At 49.1% G+C, this 25,878-nt stretch overlaps 2 protein-coding genes across 2 annotated transcripts; both read right to left on the bottom strand.

Moving 5' to 3' along the window:
* Positions 1–7,717: 7,717 nt before the first annotated feature.
* Positions 7,718–16,870, bottom strand: LOC123102114 (cation/H(+) antiporter 19). The gene is made up of 2 exons (XM_044523395.1): positions 16,542–16,870; positions 7,718–10,155 (listed from the first exon to the last, which is right to left on the bottom strand). Exons 1-2 carry the CDS (start codon positions 16,737–16,739, stop codon positions 7,930–7,932), a joined length of 2,424 nt encoding a protein of 807 aa, XP_044379330.1. The 5' UTR covers positions 16,740–16,870; the 3' UTR covers positions 7,718–7,929.
* Positions 16,871–21,594: 4,724 nt separating this feature from the next.
* On the bottom strand, positions 21,595–25,496 carry LOC123106419 (cation/H(+) antiporter 19-like). Its single transcript, XM_044528592.1, has 2 exons — positions 25,279–25,496; positions 21,595–23,981 (listed from the first exon to the last, which is right to left on the bottom strand). The coding sequence occupies exons 1-2, from the start codon at positions 25,450–25,452 to the stop codon at positions 21,741–21,743; spliced, it is 2,415 nt and encodes an 804-aa protein (XP_044384527.1). The 5' UTR covers positions 25,453–25,496; the 3' UTR covers positions 21,595–21,740.
* Between the last annotated feature and the right edge of the window lie 382 nt (positions 25,497–25,878).

The following is a 25,878-nucleotide window of genomic DNA, read 5'->3' as shown; positions in this document are numbered from 1 at the left end:
TGTTTAAGTAGAGATTACAGCGGGTAAGAGAGAGGTTACACCGCTGCATAGAGGGGGGAAGAGTTGGTGATGATGGCGGTGAAGTTGTTGGTGAAGATTGCGGTGATGATGATGGCCCCCGGTGGCACTCCGGTGCCACCGGAAGCGAGGGAGAGAGAGCCCCCCTCCTTCTTCTTCTTCTTCCTTGACCTCCTCCCTAGATGGGAGAAGAGTTTCCCCTCTGGTCCATGGCCTCCATGGCACGGGAGGGGCAAGAGCCCCTCCGAGATTGGATCTCTCTCTCTGTTTCTCCGTTCTCAGATTCTTCCCTTTCACTGTTTCTTATATTCTCGGAGATCCGTAACTCCAATTGGGCTGAAATTTTGACACGATCTCTATTCGGATATTAGCTTTCTTGTGGCGAAAGAAGGGCACCAACTGCCTTACGGGTGGCCCACGAGGGTCAGGGGCGCGCCTAGGGGGGGCAGGCGCGCCCCCCTACCTCGTGGCCACCTCAGGCACCGTATCGCGTGGATTTTTCTTCCCAAAAATCATAAATATTCCAAAAAAAAATCTCCGTCAGTTTTTATCCCGTTTGGACTCCGTTTGATATGGATATTCTGCGAAACAAAAAACATGCAACAAACAGGAACTGGCACTAGGCACTGGGTCAATATGTTAGTCTCAAAAATAGTATAAAAAGTTGCGAAAAGTATATAAAAGTTGTAGAATATTAGCATGGAACAATCAAAAATTATATATACGACGAAGACGTATCACCTACCAATGATGCCCAACATCATCTCATCGCTAATCAGTTGCCTACAGTATTACGAATAGTTGTCCATCGTTGCTCGAGTAGTCTACAATTTGAATCATAGTGTTATGGTACGCAACTTAGAGGTGAATATAGTTAACTTAATAGTCATGGTAGCCCACTATATAAGGACTTTCCATTGGTAGGGAGTTATATTAGGAACACTAAGAAGTTGCTTTCTTATAGTACTAAAGTTGCCTTTGTAGCATCCAAAGTTGCTCTAAAAAAGTTTCATGGAAACATAAACATATGAGATCTAGTTTTGAAGAATTCGTCACGAGAAACCCAATGGTGAAAACGGATCTAAAAACTGACACCCAAATCAAAAGTTACAGCTTTTTAAAATTTTGAAAGCCCAAATAAATGCACATGAATCTTGTCTGAGAAATCATGGTGTTGAGGATGCACGCAGATGTGGGGACCGGGTGCTTTTTTCTATTGTTTATGTCTTGGATGTTTGATCGAACTATATTTGCTTTATATGGAAAGTCTGCCCAGACGGTCTATCGAGCGCACGAGCGCTGTCTATCCACGTCCATTCTTGATTGTACATAGAATAAGACCATATTATAGTAAATCCATTCAGTTTTACCTAATGGATACAAATATGCTAAATTAAAGATCGGACGGAGAGATTTAGGATAAACATCAATGCTTCTAAAATCACTATAACCAATCTTGGTGAGGTGACCCTCGAATTAATGTGGGGTCAATACTACCTAGCCCAACGTTACTAATAATTGGCACCTTCGGTCATGATGCACAAAAAGTAAAAATCTAATGGACATTCATTTCCAAAAAAATAGAATGCCATTTCCATGTTTTGGAGAGGACACACAAGCAGGTCCAAGTTTTTACTTCAGAACCTTCAAATTTCAATAATCCAACGTGATTGACAACAAACAAACTTATCAAATGACTGCCGAATCAGGATGTCGGTAATTTTATCGCCTGGGAATCATATGTTGTGAGGGTGCCGCTGCGACCAGTGATAACTAATCTGCAAGCACACAAAAAAACCTCAAAACCATATGCAGCAACAAAAACATGCAGTAATAGCCATCAAGCTATTCGATCAACAAGGACTCCACTAGTAGAAAAAGGGCCATTTGTCCCGGTTCATAGGGCCCATTTGTCCTGGTTGGGGAACCGGTACTAAAGGGTCGATACTAAAGCCCTATACCTTTAGTCCCAGTTCTTACACCAACCGGGACAGATAGGCCTCCATGTGGCCGCTGCGGCGAGCCCGGGCAGGAGGGCCTTTGGTCCCGGCTGGTAGCACCAACCGGGACCAAAAAACATCCACGCATCAGCAGCTGGCAGGAGCTGAGGTTTTTGTTTTTTTTAAAAGAGGATGGTTTTGGGGGGGTTAATTTAGGGTGTTAGCTAGCTAATAGAGAGAAGTGTTATCTCTTATCTCCGTGCTTGGTTTACCAACACTACTGCTATGCCTAAACATGGCTTAGATTGAAGTGAAGGCAACATGTGTGGTGCATGTCAAAAATAATACTAATATTCTAACTTCATCAAGTTTGGATTAGTACTACTTTCGACATGCATCATATGTTGCCTTCACTTCAATCCAATCCATGTTCATTTCACCCACTGATACATAAAAACTCTTCATGCTCGCATCATGCATCACCATAATAACAAGTCCTACTAATCATCATCATACAACTTCTACTCGTTATTAATAACAAGTCATATGATCATCATCCTCATAGTCATCGAATCAACCCAACTTAATTGTTCTTAGCACATGATCATCAGTATTAGGTAGGACCTAAATACCCTCTTTAAGGTAAAATAGCATAAAACAACATAGGCCCTGACTCTCCATTATGGAGAATGGAGATCATCCTGTCTCCAATTCTTGTGCTTCGCTTTCTTTTACTTCCAAGAACCTTCTTACGACTGTCCATACATTTTTTCTATTTTGTGATTTTCATGTCTCCACTTCTTTTAGAGATCTGATATGGACAGGTGAGATTCGTAGGATGACCTGGCCGTATGTTCAAAACATCAAGGCGACCATTCTAATACATCAGATGAGTCACATAATCATTCAGGATTTTCTGTTGAAAAACATAGTAATAACTTCGTAGTTAGAAATGTAGTTAATGTTTTAAAAGAATTTATGCACAAGATGCACGGATGTCGTAGTAGTAAAAAAATCTTACCATGGCATCTCCATGGATGTTACCATAGTTCAACATGTGCACTAGTGGCATGTATTGACCATAATGTGGAGGAGTTTTATAATAGATATTGTAATTCTCAAGATCAGTACAAAATGCGACCAAATGATTTTTCTCCTGATAAGTTAACTCAGAGTCATCGGTGTAGTAGGTTATGTCTACCATGTTCCGCACATAGTTTGAACAATGAAGATAAGATGTCAATGGAAATAAGCTTTCAACTATATATTTTGAAATGAACAATATAAAATAGTTAATAACTATGTTTGAGAAACTCACATAGCGATAGAATTGGAAGTGTATCAATAAGGACCCAAATGTACATATTGTCTTGGTCGATGTCAGGATCACCAATATCCATGGTGACAAGCATACCCTCATAAAAATCATACATCTTGCAAAGTGCTTCCCAATTTTTGCAACCAAAATGGGTTACACTCTCAGAATTATACATCTTTACTTCAAAATCCACATCATGATGGGTCCTTAGGTGAATTTTCTTTGTTTCGAAATTTTTATGGTCTTTAAAATCCATCCTCTCCAAGACATAGTGTCTTGCATGGCATGAGATAAGCTACTCGAATTGTAAAAGATGAAAATTACACGTTGAAATAGTTGAAGTCATGCTTAATTACGAAAAAACACTTTTCGTCATTGCATACATTTCAACATCAAAGGTCTCTTGGAGCTTAATGTTGAAGCGCCGATCTTCGTCCAGGTGAGGCCTGTCGCACAGACCTTGGTCGTCGTTGCACCAGTTGCACTCCCCCGGGAGACTTTCGTCGTCCGATGACGACATTTCCTTCGCTCATAATTCAAAGATTATTTGTACAATTCAATATATGTACTATAAAAATTAAAATAGATCATTATTATTCATCACGGGTCGACTATCGGTCTGCCGAGTCTATATGGTGGAGACTCTCTCTCACTGATTCCTCTTTGACATTTGCGACCGTCGGTGATGGTCGTTACTCCTTCTTTCCCTAGTGCATAACAAAGGTCTAGCACCCGGAGAATAAGGAGAAACGACCCCCACGACAATAGTCGGGCTTCTTCATCCTCTCTCATAGTGGAGCCTCGACAGACTTAAAGTCAACCTGAAATATCGTTTAATTATCTATCTAAAAAAGGACGTATCGAGCGTTTAATTTTAGCATTCAAAGTAGGAGTAGTTTTCCAATTTGAGCATTCAATATGCAAAACCAAATCGTAAAATAAATCAGTATTCAAATTAGCATGCATTTAATAAGCAAAACTACATCATCTCTTGCGTCCGTACATCGTCGAATATTATCACTAATACACCTCGAATAGTATCATACATATAGCATCGCTACTACAGCTAGAACTGTAGCGCCTGACAGGTATCGGCGCGGGAGGTGGACACCCAAAAAGAAGGAACCATCACAGGATCATAGCTGCAGTGAGATCCCTAAAGAACCTGCCAGGTATTGTCGAACCTTCCCTCCAACGCAACCATGTAGCAACAGACGTGCTCGTCCTCCTTGCTGACACGGTGACGTACCACCTCTATGGTGTCCGAAAGCTTCGGCACCGTCACTGGCCCACGCGACCGCCACCAAACCCTGTTCGGGTCAACGACGGGCTGGCTCCTCACCAAGCTACACCTCCCGAAAGATAGCAACTCCCAATACCAGCCCGGCGGAGCCCAGTCCCGGACATGGCAATCTGATCAAGAAGGCCTCCTCCGCCGAGTCGACGATGAGGATGCGGGATAGGCATCATCGACGTCGATGCGGGAATAATTGCTTTAACTAAAAAAATAAACTAGTTCTATTAATTTTCTTACTAAAAATAAACTACTTCTATAGTAAAATAAAGTAGTTTTATTAAATCAACTAGTTCAACTAAGCACTTACAATAAATAAAATAAAGTACTACTTACTAAAAATAAACTAGTTTAACTAGTTTTATTATTTTTCTAACTAATTCTATTAAACACTTACTAAAAACATCTAATTCAACTAATCTAAAATGCACACTAACCTAACATCTAATGCACTAACCTAATTTGTGACTATACATAATAATATGTACAAATTACTAGTATATATACATGGAAAAAAATACACACACATATATATATATATGAAAATAAAATAAAAAAAGAGAGTCGGGGCGGCGGCGGCTCATAGCGGGGACGGCCGGCGAGGGCGACGGCGGGGGCGGCTAGGGCGTCGCGGGGGCGGTGAGGGCGACGGAGTGGGCAGCGACGACGACCGCGTGTGAGGGCGCGTGGGGGCAGGGGCATGGGCGACGGCGACGGAGTGGGCAGCGACGGCGCGGGCGGCGGACGGCGTCGGCGTGGGCTCCGGGGCAGGGGCGACGGCGTCCGACAGCCTGGCGGCGTCGAGGAGGCGCGCGCGTCGTCGGGGGCAAACTGCAAGATGAAAACCAAAATTTTCACAGGTGTTCCTTATATACATGAAGCTTTAGTCACGGTTCTTGCCACGAACCGGGATGAATGTACCCCTTTGGTCCCGGTTTGTAACATCAACCGGGATCAAAGGCCTCTTTTCAGCAGCCTAACGGGCGGGAAACTGAGACCTTTGGTCCCGGTTGGTGGCACCAACCGGGACTAAAAAGGCGCATTGGTCCCGGTTGGTGCCACGAACCGGTACCAATGCCCCCCCCCCTCTTCGTCCCTGTTGGTTCTACCAACCGAGAGCGAAGTCCTTGTCCTGCCCGCGCCCAAATGTTTAGTCCCACCTCGCTAGTTGAGAGGAGCTCGGAGTGGTTTATAAGCCCCATTGCGGCTGCCCTCTCGAGCTCCTCTCAAATGTAGGCTTACTGGGTCTAAAAACACATTGTGCTGCCTGTGGGCCTACTGGGCCTTCTGTGGGCCTAAATCCTGGCCCATGGTTGGGTCTCTAATCTTATTCAGGCCGTGGTGGCCCAGTAGGTGGCATTTTTGTTATTTTTTTTAGTTTTTTTTTTGCTTTATTTATTTTATTTTGTTTCTACTTATTGTTGCTATTTTTATTTATTTTATTTTATTAAATTTTATTTTATTTTGTTTTGTTTTGTTTTCCAGTTTTTTGTTTTATTTATTTTATTAAATTTGATTAAATTTTTTCTAGTATTTTTGTTTTGTTTTTTCATTATTTATTTTTATTTTTTTTGCTTTATTTTTTAATTAGGTCAGAAAAATTATAAACTTTCTGTTAGTGTCATTATTTTTCAAATTTGAATAGTTTAAATTTGAATTCTTTGAAATTTGTGTGAATCACTGGTTTGTGATTAACTTTACTATGAAAATAGTTTTATATAATTTTAGTTTCAATAATACTACAAATGATTCTTTTTAGTTGCATAAATTTTATCTAATTTAAGTTGCATAAATTTTATTTTTTATTGATTCTTTTTAGTTGATTCCTTTTCCTATTAGAGTTTTATTAAAGCATTTTAATTGATTCTTTTTACTATTGTAGAACATTATAGTTTTGTTTGGGTAAAAAAATATTATTGGTCCCGGTTCTAGACACCAACCAGGACTAAAGGTGGTGGGCCAGGAGCAAGGTCCATTGGTCCCGGTTCCAGACACATACCGGGACCAATGGCCCCCGAGACCCGGCCTGTGCCCTGGCCTCATGAACCAGGACCTATGCCCTCATTGGTCTCGGTTCGTAGGTGCACCGAGATTAATGGACTTTCCCTGCCTGCTCCAAAGCCCTGTTTCTACTCCACTATGAATCATCAACGAGACCAAACTCCAAAACTAAGCACACACATGAATGGAGTTGAAACGCACGACATATACCTTGTAGCCCCGCTTGACATACTTCACGGCGCCGATCTCCTTGGCAAGCTTGTCCCTGAATAGCGTCACGTGTCCACGCCCGCCTGCCATGACGCGCACGTCGTCGCCGGCATCTACTCGTCCCACACTCCTGGTTGGGAGCTGGGGGATAATCGATCAGGGACAAAAGAGCCGGTTGGCTGCATGCAGCCATCAATCTTCTCTCCAACTCGTTTCTTCTCTCCTCTCGTAATAGAAATCCATCATCTATCAACCAGTCACCTGAAAATTAATAATTTGAAAGCATGAAGCATGGTGAATCTATACAACTTCACTATCCTCAAATCTATTCTTGGCAATATGCGAGTAAATGGGTAATTCATGGCGATTGGTAGGAGGGCAATGAAATCAAAGAGAGGGTTCAGGTGGAGAGATTGGTGCAAATCTGTAGGTAGAGAGAGAGTTCCGGCGGCGACTCGCCACCGTGTATGCTCCTTGGCCCTGTGCTGTGCTGCCGCTGTAATTAGGCTGCTCTTCTTGCCACGAATCAAGGAAAGGCTGGTCGGTTTCCTTCGTTAGCTTTAAAAAGAGGGATGCGCTGGTGTTGCTAATTACTTCCTTCGTTTCATAATATAAGGACGTCTTATATTAAATGAGACGGAGGGAGTAACATACATGGATCAGCACCCGCAAAAGAAAAACTGAGACAAATCAGTCGGGTGGGGGTGAGAGCAGCAATAATGCTAAACATACAAAAAGTTACACGCAATTACACGCTGACTAGGATTTTTTCCATCTACTAACCAATTATAAATTTGCCCCCTCCCCCCTGATTTTCAGGGAAGTGGGGGCGCCTCGTCATCTATTAACCAATCAAATTAACTCTCTTTATAAAAGCTTGTAACTCGTTTGTACGTTTAGCATTACTCGTGAGAGAAGTAGGACGATCTTAAGACAGAAGAGGAAATGTTAGGTTTCTTTTAGGTAGTAGAGATAGAGATAGAAACAGAAACAGTGGATACAGCCGAGCGAAGGCTCGACGAACAGCAACATGTGTCCCTAGGCTGCAGCACTACACAACAACACACTATGTACAATTCATCGCGTAGCGACTCCACACGCACCACACATCTGATGGCGAAGAAGCCGGCCGGAGCTCATCGATCAGCTCATGCGAGGTCGTTCTGCGGCGTCCACGGCACGGGCACCACGCTCGCGCTGCCACCGGCGCCGCCCATCTCCTCGTCCTCCACGTCCGTCGCCACCGGCGGCCTCGCCTTGGGGTCGAACCTCTTGCTGGCCGGGTTCGTCGCCGGGTCGTACCTCTTGATCACCAGCACGGACGCCGATGTCTTGAACTCCGACGACGCCAGGTAGCTCCCCACGGGGCCCAGCTCCTCGGGCCTCTCCACCAGCGGCTCCGTCAGCGGCATCCTCCCCACCACGAACATGTTGGACTTGGACAGCGAGTTGATCGCCTGGAGCACCTCCTCCTTGGCCGACGCCTCTACGTCCTCGTACATCGCCGACCCGTCCTTCACGGCCTCGACCTTGCCCTTGAACGCCTCCATGGCCGCCTCGTCGGCTGCGTCGCCGGACGATGGGCGGCTGGGCCGGAAGCGTGTCACAGTCACAGCGACGCCAGGGTGCTCCGACATGCGCGTCGCGTACGCCAGCGCCTCACGGTCGTCCGCCCCGCCGAAGAAGAGCATGGCCACAGAGAACTCCACGTTCTTGGCGGCGACCTGGGAGTGGCCGCCGAGCCCGCGGTCGACGAGGATGGCGACGGAGCATGGCGCGCCCCGGAGCACGCGCTTGTTGACGGCGTGGTACTGGGAGCCGAGCGAGTGGAAGGAGCCGTCGTGCTGGAGCAGCTTGTGGTACGGCATGATGACGACGGCCGCCCGCTTCTCAGCGGCGCTGTCGATGACGTCCCGGTGGATGGTCTCGAGGTCCGAGATGGCCGTCATGGGCTTCACCCTCACGGCACTCAGCTGCTGGAACGCCTCGAAGGCCACCACCATCTGCTCCGTCTTGTCCCCGCTGTTGAAGAAGGGCATGGCGTTGCGGCGCGTGCGGTGCACCATGGAGATGGCCGACGACCGCTCCGAGAGCTCCACCAGGTGCATGGCGTACATGGCGAGGCGGTGCCGCCCCGTGCCCCGGGTCGACTCCACGAGGTTGAGCAGCGTCGGGATGTTGCGGTTGCTGTGGAAGCAGGCGAGCACGCGCAGCTCGCTGTCCGCGTCCGCCGGTGCGCCGCCCTCCACGGTGCGGCGCTTGTACGGCGCCGATGGCCGCGCGGGCTTGTAGATGGCCATGACGATCGGCGTCGTGATGAAGGTGGTGAATAGGGCCATGAGCACCATGATGGCGAAGGACTCGTCGTTGAGCACCTTGCGGTCCCTGCCGATGTTGAGGACGATGAGCTCCACGAGCCCCTTGGTGTTCATCAGGAACCCCAGCGCGACCGCCTCCCTGACGGGGATCTTGACGATCAGTGACGCGAGCACAGTGCCGCCGATCTTGCCGAGGCAGGCGTTGAGGATGACGAGCACTAATAGGCCCCACGACTTGGCTCCCCGGATAGTGGCCACGTCCGTCTTGAGGCCACTGGAGACGAAGTAGAGCGGGAGGAAGAGCCCCGAGATGAGGTCCTCAACCTTCTCGATGAGCACGCCGGCAAACGGCCCGTCCTTGGGGACGACGATGCCGACCATGAACGCCCCGAACAGCGCGTGGATGCCGATGACATCGGTGACGAAGCCGGCAGCGAGGACGATGGCGAGGGTGGCACAAATGTACACCTCCTTGACCGGCTCACCCTCGGGAGACCGGTGCGCCATCCACGCCAACAACGGCCGGAGGAGAACGCAAACGGCGATGACAAAGCCGGTAGCTGTGAGGAGCACCCAGAGCGAGATGATCGGCGAGCCGTCTCCAGAGAGTGCAACAGCGAGGGCCAACAGGATCCAGGCGGCGACGTCATTGACCGCCGCTGCGGACATGGCCATGCGGCCGATGTCGGTGGTGAGAAGCTTCAGCTCGGCCAGGATGCGAGCGAGCACCGGGAAGGCGGTGATGGAGAGCGCGACACCCATGAAGACGAGGAACGGTGCCTGTGGAGCGCCCTTGACGATGGTGGCGCGGAAGGCGAACGACGTGCCGATGCCGAGCGCGAACGGGACGGAGATGCCAGCGAGCGCGATGGCGAGGGCCTTCTTGCCGGTGCGGCGGATGGCGGCGATGTCGAGCTCGAGGCCGACGAGGAACAGGAAGAAGAGCAAGCCGAGGTTGGCCAGCGTGTCCAGCACCGGCAGGCTCTTGGCCGGGAAGACGGCGTGCAAGAACTTGCTGCTCCGGCCCAACGCCGACGGGCCCAGCAGGACTCCACCCTGCATCAACCATGCACGCATGCCATTTCAGTAAGCAGGCCCAAAACAAACATTCCATCCATTTTAATTTTTTGCATGCATGTATATTCTTTGTTTTTGCAGGGGACATGCATGTATATTCAATTGTGCTAGCTCAAAAATTCTATATTCAATTGTCAATCAAAGGATATTCAATTGTGCCAGCTCAAAAAGAAAAATCAGAGTAATATGTATGCGTGTGTATGTTCAATTGTCAATCAAGGGATAATCAGTTTTATTTTTCATATTTGTGATTTGATGAGCAGAGTGATATGCAGTGACTGTGAAAACCGATGCCAAAACTGAAAAGGTTCACCATTTTGTCAAGCAGTTTGCTAGAAGGTCGCTTGGACATATTTGGGTGTTAGAGAGTTCTGGCAAGTCGGCCACTTAATTACTCCCTCCCGTCCCATATTATAAAAACGGCTTTCAAGCTACAAAATTACTAGTACGTGTCCATAGGAGGCTGCTACAAGTTACTACATGGCTTATGAATAAGTTTGCTGCTACTAGTTGGCACTTGGGGCAAGTATGCGCCCTATTATATCTTGCTTAAGCAAATGTCATGTGAGTCAATGACAGCTAGGTAGCCAACAAGCATATCTTTCTACCAACAATAATGCATTTAACAAATCACCTTGCTTGTTCCACATTTCTCACTGCTGGTGTCTTTGACTACTACTCCCTCCATTCCAAAATATGTGTCGTGGTTTTAGTTCAAAAATTTAAGCTTGAATTAAAACCACGACAGTTATTTTGGAACGGAGAGGGAGTAGTAGCTAAGCAAGGCAAGCAGTGTGCGGTCTACTACCCACTTATTGGATTCAGATAAAGAAATCGAGACGCATGATTCAGAGATGCAGTAAAGATTGCAATTGCACTGGTAAGAAAGGAAAATTAACAATGGTGTGAAACTGTTCATAGCGGGTCATCCTATCCTGCGAACCCGATGTCAACTCTGAAAAAGCTAAAAGTGAGGTCATTTTGTCACCCTGTCAAACCGATGACAAAACTGAAAACTGCCCATAGCCATAGGGGTCCTCCAATCTCTGTAAGTCCATGCCGTGTTAGAGACCGAAGAGGTAGTTGTCACTTTGTCAAGCATTTTTGCTAGAAGGTCGGTTGAACGATAACATATTCTAATCGAAGCAACCAAGAAAAAATTATTAAGGTGTTTGAGAATCCCGGCAAAGGATACAAAATTTACTTTTGGGTGTCCATATGAAAGCTCTTACAAGTTACTACCATGATGAGGAGTAAGCTTGTAAGTAAATCTAGTTGGCATTTGGCAGTACTTTCTCTTGCTTAAGCAAGGTCCGGCTGCAAGTCAATGACAGCTAGCTAGGTAATACTAGCCAGCAGGCATATCTTTCTAGCAACAATAATGCACTTAAACAAATCACCTTGCTTGTTCCACATTTCTTACAGGCTTACAGCAGGTAGATGCCCTTAGTTTACTTTAGCACCGTGTCTTTGACTACTGGTAGTGTTAGTTAAGCAAGGCAAGCAACAGAAGCAAGTTATAAGTTATAACCTGGCCGTGATTGCTATCTCGCTCGCCTCTACCTCTTCGCGGATCATCCTAAATGGTGTACCTGGGGCTCTTTTTCTCCACCGCCAAGGTCTGAGACAGGGTGACCCGCTAGCGCCGTTGCTCTTCCTGCTGGCCATTGACCCCCTACAACGAATCCTTGACAAAGCTACTGAGGAACATATTCTTAGTCCAATCAATCATCACAGTGCCTCAGTCAGAGTCAGTCTTTACGCAGACGATGCTGCCCTATTCATGAATCCTGTCCGAGCTGAAGTGGCTGCTCTTCAATCCATCCTTGCAGCCTTTGGCAAGATCTCCGGCCTCTGCACAAATTTCAGCAAATCAGCAGCATACCCAATTGCATGTGAGGACCATGTAATTGAGGAGGTTTTAGCTGAGTTTGAGGGCGAAATCAGCTCCCTCCCGTGCAAGTACCTTGGGATGCCTCTGAGTATTCGCAAGCTTCGGAGGGTGGATTTTCAAGTGCTCATTGATAAAATGGCAGCAAAGCTTGCGGGATGGAAGGGGAAATTACTTAACAGGATGGGACGGCTGGCTCTCATCAACTCGGTGTTAACCTCCTTCACCACGTACTATCTGACAATGTTTGCTCCAACCAAGTGGGTTGTAAAGAGGATTGACAAGCTCCGAAGAAGTTTTCTTTGGAAAGGAGAAGAAGAGGCCAAAGGAGGCCACTGTGCAGTCAATTGGCAACAAGTATGCTCCCCCAAAAAGCTTGGGGGCCTCGGAATAAAAAACCTAGCTTTCTACAGCAGATCTTTGAGATTAAGGTGGGCTTGGTACTCCTGGAAATACCCCAACAGGCCTTGGGTTGGACTGCAAATTTCATGCACTAGCACTGACATGCAGCTGTTCAATGCCTCCACAACTGTCAAGCTTGGTGACGGTCAAAGTGCTAAATTCTGGAGTAGCTCATGGCTAAATGGTTCTGCACCTAAGGACATCGCCCCAAACCTACATAAGCTTGCAAGGCGGAAAAATGCCTCTGGTGGCGGCTGCTCTCCATCGGGGCCGCTGGATGAAAGGAATCGAGCAACTTAGCACCATTGAGGATCTGATCAGTTTCATTGACCTTTGGCACCGGATACAAGGGGTTAACCTCTCGGATCAACCGGATGACATTGAATGGAAATGGAACGACAGCAAATCATACATTGCTGCCACTGTTTATGATGCCCAATTCATCGGAACCATTGCGAAGCCTGAGTTGAATGCCCTTTGGAAAGCAAAGGTGGAGGGAAAGATCAAATTCTTTGGTTGGCTTCTATCTCAAAATAGACTGCCAACTGCTGATCGTCTTCGCGCGAGAGGATGTGAACACAACGACACCTGCTCCCTCTGCGACCAAACAATTGAGACTGCCGCTCATCTGATCTGTGGATGCCCATTTGCAAAGGAAGTGTGGCAGAAGATCACCACCATGCTGCCTAACATTCAACTTCAAGCAACCTTGCCGTTCACCTCCATCGCAACCTGGTGGAGAAGTTTTGCCTATGGGCAGCAGAAAAAGGCAGCAGCTGCGCTATACTTTGCTTGGAATATTTGGAATGAGCGAAACCGAAGAATATTTCAAAACCTGTCTTCAACTGCTGATATGGTGGCTTGCTTAGCCAGGTCTGACTTAGCATACTTGGACATGGCCAATGTGAGGCCTTAGCTTTGTAAATCTGCTGTATCTCTATCTTTTTGTCTGCCTTAGGGCTTCAGACTTTTCCCTTGTAAATTCCTGAACTATAATGAAAAGGCAGAGCACCTGCCGTTAGCCCTCAAAAAAATAACCTGGCCGTGAACAATGGCCACAATCATGTCCATGTTCTTTCATTTGACCAATTCTAAGTGTACAACTAATAACCGGCGATGCTTTTATTTATTCCAAAAGAACTCATTCCAAAATAAGAGGGGCTATATATACGCATGTGTCTGAAGTCTCAACAGAACGTGCGGTGTGGGGAGGTCGTGCAGGTCAGCAAGTTGATTGCAGTGCTATATTCAAACTCAGAAACAGACACACGGGTCATTGACTTGCGGATCGCCAGGTACAATGAGATCTCTACACCTCAACGTCGTCACCAGCAAAGCACATTTCAACGCCGACCGCGTGCACCAGCAGGCCACTTTCCGTCGAAACTTGTGCGCTGTTTGCTGCTGACAGCAACAAAGAGGATGGGCTGTTTTTGCTAGCGCATACGTACATGGTGAGAATCACAGTTCATATCTCATAACTGCAACCAAGCTGTGATCAGAGATCACATCTTGACAACTAGGGCAGACATAACAATCAAAGATTCTTGGATCATGGCAGGCAATAATCCAAAATTCTCAGCTATGGCCATTTATAAAGCCATGTCTGGCCCTAGCAATGCTCATGAGATCTTTCAGAAAGTTTGGAAAACATCTTGTAGGCTCAGGCACAAAATTTTCTTTTGGCTTTTGCTCCATGACAGACTGAGCACCAGGAATATGATTCAGCGCAGAAGTATGCATCTAGATGATTACAACTGTGCCCTTTGTGCAGACTCTATTGTTGAAACCAGCACTCATCTTTTTTGGGATTGCCAATTTGCTAGCTACTGCTGGTATGGAATTACTCCTGCTAAACACAGAGGCACATCAACCTATGATGAAGTTCTTTTCATTCTCAGAGAGCTGCCCAAAGATATTGCAATGGAAGTGGTGATTATGGGCTGTTGGAGCATCTGGATGATCAGAAATGATAAAATCTTCAATAAGGTGCCAATAAGTTATGGGTCCTGGCAACATTATCTCCGAGAAGGCATGGAAATGACTAGGCTGAGAGCAAAGACGAAGAAAGCTGAGCTGATTACCAGTTGGGTCGAGCATAATCTCTAATTTCCTCATGATAGTTATGTTTCCTAAAACTGGTGTTGGTTGATGTCCTGCTGTTGGCTATTTAGCTATTTAGCCTTTTGTAAATATACTTTACTTTATTTAATATATAAAATACCGTAGAACGATTGTTCTATAGTTTCGGCTTAAAAAAAAAACATGCTGATGATATCTTCCTCGGGTGTCCTCCAGACGTGGCGCGGATCATGGAGTGGTGGTGCCCCAGGAGATGGTCTCACGTCCCGTCTACGGATTCAGGAATCAATATAATACGTACCATGTAACCTCCTTTCTTCTTGCTAAGCTAGCGAATAACTCTAATCTCTAGACAGCTGTGCACAAATTTGCACCGTAAATTATTGTCTGTCGGCAAGCGATCAGGAAGGGCGGCATGCCCCGGGGGAGTTGGGATCGGGCCACGTGAGCAGCATGGCACTGCCCCTAGGTTTTCTTCGTTTCAATTCGGCGAAACTCAAATGCATGCTCCCACTACATCGGATTAATTAATTAATTAACCTTCATGGCTAATTTTAGACAGCACTGAACTGAATCGGTCTTACAGCACATGGTCTCTATCTGCCCATGTACTCTTAACTCCGGCGACGATGCCAAAAATGGTACTCCCTCCATCTGAAAATACTTGTCATTAAAATGGACAAAGAGAGATATATCTAGAACTAAAATATATCTAGATATATCTTTTTTTTATTCATTTTGATGACAAGTATTCCTAAACGGAGGGAGTAATTAAAAAGTGTATACATACCGAATCAGCATCGGCTGGCTGGCTACACTACATGCATACATACCGAATCAGCATCGGCTGGCTGGCTACACTACATGCATACATACCAAATCAGCATGGGTTCTGTTTCATTTCCTTCCTTGCTGTTTTTTTCTTTTTACGGAAAAACTTGTCCCAAGTTTGTTTTTCAAATGGATGTATTTAGAACCAAACTTGTTTTCGGATGGAGGGACTAGTTGATGGAACTCAATCTAATTAATTCCCCACCAATTAATCTGAGCACCATTTTCCATTTTAATTAAACTTTCTTCATAATGAAACACAGCTAGAGCTGCTAGATGCTGTCTCAAGTGACGGGTTTCTTTTTTTTTTTTTTTTTTTTCTCAAGTGACGGGTTTCTTCTGTCCATCGAACCCCGAATATGCCTACTTTTATTCTGACCTTCTTAACCTAGAGTTAGTAGCAATCCATTTTGTTTCCATGATGAAACCCAGAGCTGCTAGATGCTGTCTCGGGTGCCTATAACGAATTTCCCGAATATACTTATAGAGTTGGTAGCTAGCAAAAAGAATTAGATATATGGCACCAAATCCCTGATTAAGTAGCTCGGAGCCACGTGCCCCCACAAAATCCAACAGTGAGGCCAGTCTGACTGTCTCCATCGCGTGCTAGAAACAAGGAAAGGGGATCGAGCCGAGCGACGCCATGAGAGCGACGGAAACGCTGACTCAAAGGAAGGACTCGCCTGTCCCGTCGTCTCTTCCGCCTTCCTCCGGCCATCCTCCTACCCCCGATTTTTCTAATCAACGAGTCAAACTCGACTACCAGCAGAACGTGTGACGCGCGTCCCCCTCGCGCTTCCACGCCGCGGCCGGAGAAAATTCGGCAGCGGACGCGGAACGGAACGGACTACGGACAGGCTGCTTGGATTCTTCTGGGAGGACCCGTGCGTGCGGTGCCGTCGTCGTCGTCCCCGGCAAAAGCGCGGACGGGGCCGGGCATGCACGCACGCGCGTGCGTGGACGACGCGGAACGAACTAGCCGGCGAATTAAAACCCTAGCTAGCTATCTACCACGCCCGGCGAGCTGTTAACCGCTACCAACGTCCAATCGAACCGGCCGGCGAGGCGGCGAGCGAAATCAATTGCGTGCACGCAGGTAATAATTAGATTAACGGAGACGGCGGAATGAGAAGGAGGGGAGTAGAGAGGACGTGCTTACGATGATCTCGGCGATGACGCGCGGCTGGCGGAGCGGGCGGAGGAGGTAGGCGAGGCCCCGGGTGACGACGACGACGAGGCAGATCTGCAGGATGGCCAGCGGCAGCGCGTAGTCCAGCGGGTTGTCGCCCTGGAACGCGCCGTGCGACGTCGCCTGCATCGGCGCCGCGCACACCCCCGCCGCCGCATGACCCGCCATGGATGCCAACCACCTCCCTCCTCTCCACTCTCTCCGCGCCGCCTCGCTCGACCAACCCGGGCGCGGGGGTTTAAATGTGCCGCTCGATCGACTTCTGCGGGTTCTCCCAACGGCACCGATCTCTATGCGGACGGTTTGGTTCGGTTTGGGCTGGGTTGCAACCGCAGCCGCTATATATAGATGCCCGACGGGGGCCGCCACGTGAGCCACCCCGCCTCGCCATCGATCCAAGGGGTGTGTAGGCGACGCTACCCACGGCGCATGAGGAATCGGCCCACCCCTTCGCGTTTCTGACCCCATCCATCTCCAAAACAAAAGAAAAAAAAACCTCTTGTCAGAGCATCTACATCCTCAACATGCAAATCCGGAGTCACTGCTTCCACAGACACCGACCAGACACTTCTCAAATCCTATCGTCTACATCCGTGTATCTCATATCCGGTACCCTATATCCATATCAAAGCATGCAACATAGAACGTAAATCATCAAACAAACATAGAACCAGACACAAAAATGCACATTCCAATCACCAACGGACGTTCAAAAGATCGCCAAAATTCACATAATTCACATAAACATCGGACAAGCTTTAATATATTACTAAAAATTTGAAATAAAAGACGAAGACGACGGAGCTTCAACACTTCCTCGTCGGCCCTTTGCCCTTCCTGTCACCGACGCAGCTATAGGCGTCGGCGACTGGTGAAGGATCGTCCGAGTCGTCGGACGAGGAGCCATGGCGGTCGTCGTCGAACGAGGAGGTGTCGGAGAGGACGATGATGCCTTTCAACCGCGGGACGGACCTGTCCTGCTACCGCTTGAGCTTCGCGAGCCGAGCCGCCGCCGCGGCCTCGCGCTCGAACTGCTCAATTGCAATCCGGAGCGCCTTGGTGTTCTTCCAGCGGAGCCGCCGTGCGTCCATCTCCGCCGTCGTAAGCGAACGGCGGTAGACCCAATCGAGAAGCCACGCATCCTCGTCGGGCTCCACCTGCATCCCGCGGCGGCGGGGCGCGGACTGCTCCGCCTCCTTCCTCTACCTTTCCCGCTACCTCTCGCGGCGAGCGGCGCGCGCCTCTGATTCCGGCGTGCGTGCCAAGGCCGGCGGGGCGGGCACAAGCACCCACCGTTGCCCACGTGAGGGAGCAGTAGCCGGAGCGGGCAGCGGTCGGTGTAGTGGAGGCACGGATTGCGCGGGCATGTCGGAGCTATGCACGGGTCGGGAAGGGGCCAGCGTCGGTGTCCGCGCGGTGTCGGCGGGGGAGCTGCGTCTGCGGCGATGCTGCAATCCGGAGCTGCTCCCGGTCTCCATCTTGGAGCGCTTGAAGGCGACGCGGAGGGCCAGCTCAAAGTCGGGATCCAACTCGGAGTCGGAGCGGCTGTCGGAGCTTGACATTGTGTCGGATTCGATCAAAATCGATGGGAGAGGAGAAGACGGAACGAGAGAGGAGAGGAGGAAGCAAGAGAGCAGAGTGTGAGTGAGCTAGGGTTTGGGCGATGAGCCCGATTGGTTTTTTGTTGGACATACATGGGGTTGGTGATGGGCCGGGCTTGTCAGATGGACACGTCTGGGCGTGCCTGGGCCGCCTCATATTCGTCCCATATTTTGGCTACATATGAAGGGCGCTGATCAGCCTGGAGTTTGAGGACGGTTCGAGGTGCCCGGCTTGGTCGATTTTTTGTGACCGTAGACAGATTTAAGGCGCCCAGCTGTAGATGATCTTACCCATCATTCAAAAAGTTGTAGTCACCCATGTATACGGGCTGTTTGGTTCCTTGCCACACTTTGCCATACCTCACCTTAGGCAAGTTTAACCATATTAGGTAGGTGTTTGGTTCTAGCCACATCTAAGTTAAAAAGTGAACCCCACATGTCATAGACACAAAAAGTATGACAAGATTTCCTTAGGCAAGCCAGAGTATGGCTAACAGGGGCTGTTTGGATTGTGACTATGGTTGCCATATATTGCCACATTATTTTTGTCACATTTGCCTAACTTGATTTGCTTAAATTATTAGCCACACTTTGGATTGCCTAAAGGAATCTTGCCATACTTTTTGTGTCTATAACATGTGGGGTTCACTGTTCATAAAAAAAATTCTTGCCTTAGATATGGTTAGAACCAAACACACATCTAACTTCGTCAAACTTACCTAAGAGCATCTTCAACAGCCGCGCTAAACAAGCGTCGTGCCGCAAATTTCCTCTTTTTAGCGCGCGCAATTGGTAGAGGGTCTCCAGCGGGCGCGGCATATAGTGTTGGGCGCGCGGTCTGGATCGCCATCGCGCGCTGTGTATTTGGGGCGTCCGCTTCCGCGCGCGGCACACATGAGCGCTTGCGCCGCACTCTCTCCACCGCGCCACCTTCACCCCGCACGCACCGGTGGCGGCGAATTGATCCGATGGACGCACGCGCCGGCACCCCCGTCATCCCTTCCTACAGCCGCGAACCCTCCACCGCCGCCGGCGGCGCAAACCCTAGCACGGGGAGCGTTGGCCTCGCCTCCGCCGGAGCTCCTCTGAGCATCGGCCTTGACGCGGATGACCTCGGCGGCGGGTGGCGTCGCGCCGGCGAGTCGCGCACGCTGCATTTTAGCGCGGCTGTTGGAGTCAGCGCTGCCCGCCGCGCCAAACCAGGCGATGGCCGCGCAACAAAGTTGTTTTTAGCGCGCGGCGTGTTGGGTAGCTGTTGGAGATGCTCTAAGGTGAGGTGTGGCAAAGTGTGGCAAAATATGGCTAGAAAACAAACAGCCTCACAAATTGAGCAACTCAAGTAAGGCAAGTGTGGTAAGTATGACCAAAAATCATGTGGCAATATATGGCAAAGATAGTCACAATTTAAATGGCCCCAATTGTGCCAACAGGTGAACAGAACAGAATCATGAACAGGATCTCTGCCTGGTCGAGATTATTTTAGGCCAATAATGCATCCATCACGGCAGAGAGTTGACATTCTTCCCTTCGCGTAAACTTGTTGACATCACTGATGATATATTAGTACCACGGGGTTCAGCTGTTGCACTGTGGTTGGAGGGAAAACATGATATGCATGCATGCCTGGAAAAGTCATCCGTTCCGTGGCCGACTGATGTAATGGCAGTACCACAGTTGGACTCCGAGGAATCAAGGGCGTACAAAAGAAAAATAGATGAGGATATACATGCATGAAGAAGTCTTTGGTTCATCCATTGCCGACTGATGCAATACTAGCACAAGAATCACGGACACAAAAGAATTGATGTCTCACTACCTGCTCCCTTATTTCATTCCTGTGTGCTGGATAAGATAGAGTCGTATACCCTAGTCAGCGGTTCTTGGGATATTTTGTGTGTGTGCGCGGTTCTTTGGATTTTAAACGGGCCGAACCGTTGGTTTTCAACCCTCACAAGAAAACCGCACAAACTCTATTCATTCAACCCACACAAATATAATGGATTTCATTGCATTTTCCAAATTTGACCAAGAGTACTGCCCCCAAACCATAGAAGCTTGTCTCGGGCCTGCCGCCATGGTAGTTTTGTCATTTGCATTTATATACGGTCCTTTTTGCCATTTTACTAGCACGGGTGGTCCTTTACAGAAAAAAAAACTCCCTTGGGCCGGGTTTCTAATGTTAAAACATATGCACATGATGCAAGGATGGGTGCTTGAGTTTAGATATTAGGTTTGTATGCATAATATTTAAAATAGTTTGAAAACCTATGTACATGTGCATTACATTTAAACATGTGAACTTGCGCAAATTCATGAAAACATCTGATCAAATCTGCCCTGCATAGAAAATGATCTTTTTTTAAATGCTAGTTTTTTTAGAACTTTTGGAGATTGATCTTGTAAAAATGTTTAAGTTTGGTTGGATGACTAGAGGGACGGTCCTACTCGTAGCCCACTAGAGAACATACCTGGTGTTTGAAGTCTTTAGTAGACAAAAACAAACATTTTTTTCTCAAAAAAAAGAAAAAGGAAAATAGAAAACAAACATTCAACCACAAAATTCTAGCAAAGATTATGAGAAAAACGCACATATATACATCCATCAGTTGTGCTTGTTTGTTTACTTGTCTGAGTAGTACTAGATCTGACTTTGAACTTGTAAGTTGAAACCAGAAGACAACGAAATAATTGATGGAGAATTGGCTATTCTAACAGCAAGCGGGAGCAATAAGTGCACTGATATATTGGGCAGGGAGAGGGACTCCACACATTATCTACCTACAACCTATCTTCGTAGTGATTTGGTATACAAAAAGCTAAATTATCTGCGTGTAGAAGTGCAAGATTGTACGCATGTTTGCATCATACATGACGATTCCCCAACCGATAGTCGCCTAGACGTTCTTATATGGGAATGTAAAAACTAGTATATTATTATATTTTGCATGAAAAATTGGATGTCTTTATATGCCTTTTTTTTATTGTCCACAATTTGCAAGAACTTCTACAATCTTTCCAAAAAAGTCAATAAACCTCCAATCTTTTAGAAAGAAGAGTGATAATCATGTATTCCCTGCGTTTCAAAATACTTCTCGTGGTTTTAGTTCAATTTTTTTTGAACTCTTGTGGTTTTAGTTCAAAAAATGTGAACTAAAACCACGACAAGTATTTCGGAATGGGGGAGTATAAGAAAAAAAATATTTGAATGTGAAAAACAACGAGGAAAAAAAAACAAATTGCAAAAGTTGTTCAAGTATGGCAATTAAATTGGTCACACATTTCTCCATTTGCACAATTGTGAGGAACTAAACATGGAAAACATATACACTCGCAATACTTGAAGCACTAAACTAGCTAGTAATACTATGTATTTGTAGGTATGCTTTGTGCAACGTACTACTAGGTACTAGGTGATACTGTATACTACTAGCTCATACCTGCAGCTTTATTCAGAAAGAAACGGCAGCACTTCTCTGTACATGTTGGTGTAGGTGCCTTCGGTCTCAGACACGTACCGGCTCCGTACGGCGATCGATCGACGATCGAGATGCTCTCGATCCATCGGCTCTCAGGCAAGTTCGCTCGGCGACGGCGACCATGGCACGGGCACCACCGTGGCGCCGGCGCCGCCCATCTCCTCGTCATCCACGTCGGTCGCGACCGGCGGCCTCGCCTTGGGGTCGAACCTCATGCTCTTGGGGTTCGTCGCCGGGTCGTACCTCTTGACGACCAGCACCGACGCCGACGTCTTGAACTCCGCCGACGCGAGGTAGCTCCCCACTGGGCCCAGCTCGTCGGCGTTCTCCACCAGAGGGGCCGTCGGCGGTATCCGCCCCACCACGAACACGTTGCACTTGGACAGCGAGGCGATGGTCTCCAGCACCTCCTCCTTGGTGCGCGCCTCCCGCTCCTCGAACCGCACGGACCCGTCCTGCACCGCGGCGGCGACCCTGGCCTTGAACGCCTCCACCGCCGCTTCGTCGGCGACGTCCTCGCCGTCCTCGGGAAAAGCACGGTTGGGCTGGAAACGTGACATGGTGACGGCGACGCCGGGGTGCTCCGCCATGCGCGTCGCGTAGGCCAGCGCCTCCCGGTCGTCCGGCCCGCCGAAGAAGAGCACGGAGACCGTGAAGGCCACGTTCTGGGCGGCAACCTGGGAGTGACCGCCGAGGCCGCGGTCGACGAGGATGGCGACGGAGCACGGCGCCTCCCGGAGCACGCGCTTGTTGACGGCGTGGTAGGCGGAGCCGAGCGAGTGGAAGGAGCCGTCGGCCTGGAGCGTCTTGTGGTACGGCACGATGACCACGGCGGCGCGCTTGGAGGCGGCGCTGTCGATGATGTCCCGGTGGATGGTGTCCAGGACCGAGATGGCCGTCATGGGCCGCACCCTCACGGTGCTCAACTGCTGGAACGCCTCGAACGCCACCTCCGTCGTCGTCTCCGACGACGACCTGTTGTTGCTGAAGAAGGGCAAGGCGTTGCGGCGCGTTCGGTGCACCATGGAGATGGCCGACGACCGCTCGGAAAGCTCGACGAGGTGCATGGCGTATACGACGAGGCGGCGGCGAGTGCCCCGCGAGAGCTCGACGAGGTTGAGCAGCGTAGGGATGTTGCGGTAGCCGTGGAAGCAGGCGAGCACACGAAGCTCGCCGTCCACGTCGTCCCCACCGACGGTGCGGCGCTTGTACGGGAGCGACGCCGACGGGCGCGCCGGCTTGTAGACGGCCATGACAATCGGCGTGGTGATGAAAGTTGTAAACAAGGCCATGAGCACCATGATGGCGAAGGCCTCGTCGTTGAGCACCTTGCGGTCCCTGCCGATGTTGAGCACCACGAGCTCGACGAGCCCCTTGGTGTTCATGAGGAAACCGATTGTGATGGCCTCCCGGAATGGGATCTTGACGAGGAGGCACGTGCCGACGGCGCCGCCGATCTTGCCGACGCAGGCGTTGAGGATGACGAGCACGAGGAGGCCCCACGACTTGGCTCCCCGGATGGTGGCCACGTTGGTCTTGAGCCCACTGGAGACAAAGTAAAGCGGGAGGAAGAGGCCGGAGATGAGCTCCTCTACCTTCTCGAGGAGCACTCCGGCGAACGGCCCGTCCTTGGGGACGACGATGCCGACCATGAACGCGCCGAACAGAGCGTGGATGCCGATGACGTCGGTGACGAAGCCGGCGGCGAGAACGAGGGCGAGCGTGGCGACGATGTACACCTCCTTGACGGGCTCGCCTTCGGGGGACCGCCGCGCCATCCACGCGAGCAGCGGGCGGAGGAGCACGAACACGGCGGCGACGAAGCCGACGGCGGTGAGGAGCACCCAGAGCGAGATGATGGGTGAGCCGGTCCCCGAAAGCGCGATGGCGAGCGCGAGCAGGATCCAGGCCGTGACGTCGTCGACCGCGGCGGCCGACATGGCCATGCGTCCGAGGTCGGTGGTGAGGAGCTTGAGCTCGGTGAGGATGCGCGCGAGCACCGGGAAGGCGGTGATGGAGAGCGCGACGCCCATGAAGACCAGGAAGGGCGCCTTGGGCGAGTCCTGGAGACCGGGGAGGGTGGCGCGGAAGGCGAAGGAGGTGCCGATGCCGATGGCGAAAGGGACGGCGATGCCGGAGAGGGAGATGGCCAGCGCCTTCTTGCCGGTGCGGCGGATGGCGTTGAGGTCGAGCTCGAGGCCGACGAGGAAGAGGAAGAAGAGGAGCCCCAGGTTGGCCAGCGTGTCCAGCACCACCATGCTGCGCGCCGGGAAGACGGCGTCCAGGAACGTGGTGCTCCGGCCAAGCGCCGACGGGCCGAGCAGGATCCCGCCCTGCACACGTCATCCGAACGCATTCATTGTCAGTCCACAAGTCAAACCATCCTTGGTCAATGGAACAACGTGTCGCCATGAGGCTGGTCATAGTGGGGAGTAACTTAGACTAGTAACATACATATGTTACTAGTCTATGTTACTACCTTCATAGTGGGTAGTGTCATAGATGTGGTAACATAGTTGCCTTCATTTATTACTTTGTAGACTCATTATGCATTGGAAACCGCTATGTGATGGTAACATATTATGTTACTCTATTTGCCTCTCTCCTCATTAACTACTTGCCACATCATCATTTTTACTTATGTGGCATCTATGTTACTACCTATGTTACTCCCACTATGACCAGCCTGAAAAGAGGGTCAGAGATTCAATTGCTTGACAAAAACAACTACAGTAAAACCTAAAATTGTATACACAAATATTCAACTTGATTACGGTGAGATTCTAGTAAGAAAATTCATTTTCACTTTTCCACCCCATACATATGATCCAAGAGATCTCAATCGATCAAGAAATAATTGTACCAAGTACATTCAAAATCTTCTTATCACTTTTGTATTTGCACAAATCCCAACTTTTTCTTTTGAGATGAAATTACAAATCTCAACATTAGAATGCGTAGGGACAACTATTGTAAGTTGTCCAAGAGTTTGGAGCCTTGGTCGATTTTTGCCCGAAAGCTTCTTCTTCCTTCCACCCGTCCTTCGATACCAACCGGATCTCCGCTGACGACTGAACTATCGTTCCTTACCATCCGTGACCGGCAGTGCTGCCACGCACACCTCATCCCCCCAAGCCGCCTCCTGCGTCAGTCCATCCTTCGGCGCCCACCCTCTAACCACCCACCCTCTTATGCGGTGGCGACGACCCTGCACCGCACCCGCACCCATCAACCTTCTGTCCCGCCTTCTTTTTCTATCCAAGCACCCGCACCCACACCAAAACACCATTTTCAAACGTCGTAAGAATGACAAACACGCGCAAAAAAAAGATATGAGCAAGATATCTTTCCTAGGATCAGTCATGCATGATGCACGTCCTTAGACAAACTCGCATGCATTTGCCATTTCCCCGAACTAATTTTTTGAAAAGGAAAAGATCAACATATACAAAATATTCCCTCTATGAACTAATATAAGAGCATTTAGATCACTAAAATAGTAATTTAAACGCTCTTTATATTAGTTTACGGAGAGAATATGAAAAAATTTCAGAAATATGTGACGCATACGGACTCATGGAGGCGATGCACGAGGCCTTTGGGGTTTGCATGCTAGGATAAATCACGTACGATGATCTCGGCGATGACCCGGGGCTGGCGGAGCGGGCGGAGGAGGTAGGCGAGGCCTCTGGTGACGACGATGACGAGGCAGATCTGCAGGATGATGAGCGGCAGCGCGTAGTCCAGGGGGTTCTCCCCCTGGAACGCGCCGTGCGACGCCACCTTCGCCCCACCGCCGGCCATCTTCTCGCCGCCGGTGAAGGTGTACCCCCCGCTGCTTAGCTGAACTCTCCTGTTGCTTTCCCGAGCCGTACCCGTGCCCGTACCGTACGATGTGCGTCCTGGCCTACGCGAACGCGTTTATATAGGCGGCCAGGCATCTCTCTGACTCTGATCGAGTCCTGTGGCACACAAAAGAAAATGCTAGTAGTAAGTACGTGCACATGCGGTAATGTCGACCTAGCGCCGCTTCCGAGGCGAAGACTTGCCTTTTTTTTGGGTGCAACATGGCGAGGACTTTCTGTAATATATTTCGGCTGCCTAGCTTACTGACACATAGTAAATCTTTTTCTTCTTCTCTTTTCACAGCTAGCTCTGTGTTGTAAATTGTGTTGCTCAAATTCGAACAACGCCTAAATCAAAGTGAGCCTGGGAGCAATTCTGGCAGAG

This window comes from Triticum aestivum, chromosome 5A (genome assembly GCF_018294505.1).
Source record: "Triticum aestivum cultivar Chinese Spring chromosome 5A, IWGSC CS RefSeq v2.1, whole genome shotgun sequence".
NCBI lineage: Eukaryota > Viridiplantae > Streptophyta > Magnoliopsida > Poales > Poaceae > Triticum > Triticum aestivum.
This window is presented reverse-complemented; position numbering and strand designations above follow the sequence as displayed.

Excerpts from the sequence above, each read along its gene's own strand:
- LOC123102114 (XM_044523395.1), bottom strand. The coding sequence starts at position 16,739 with ATGGCGGGTCATGCGGCGGCGGGGGTGTGCGCGGCGCCGATGCAGGCG. Across the intron at positions 10,156-16,541 it reads GCGTCATCGCCGAGATCATC|GGTGGAGTCCTGCTGGGCCC; the intron begins GTAAGCACGTCC and ends TGGTTGATGCAG.
- LOC123106419 (XM_044528592.1), bottom strand. The coding sequence starts at position 25,452 with ATGGCCGGCGGTGGGGCGAAGGTGGCGTCGCACGGCGCGTTCCAGGGG. Across the intron at positions 23,982-25,278 it reads GGGTCATCGCCGAGATCATC|GGCGGGATCCTGCTCGGCCC; the intron begins GTACGTGATTTA and ends TGACGTGTGCAG.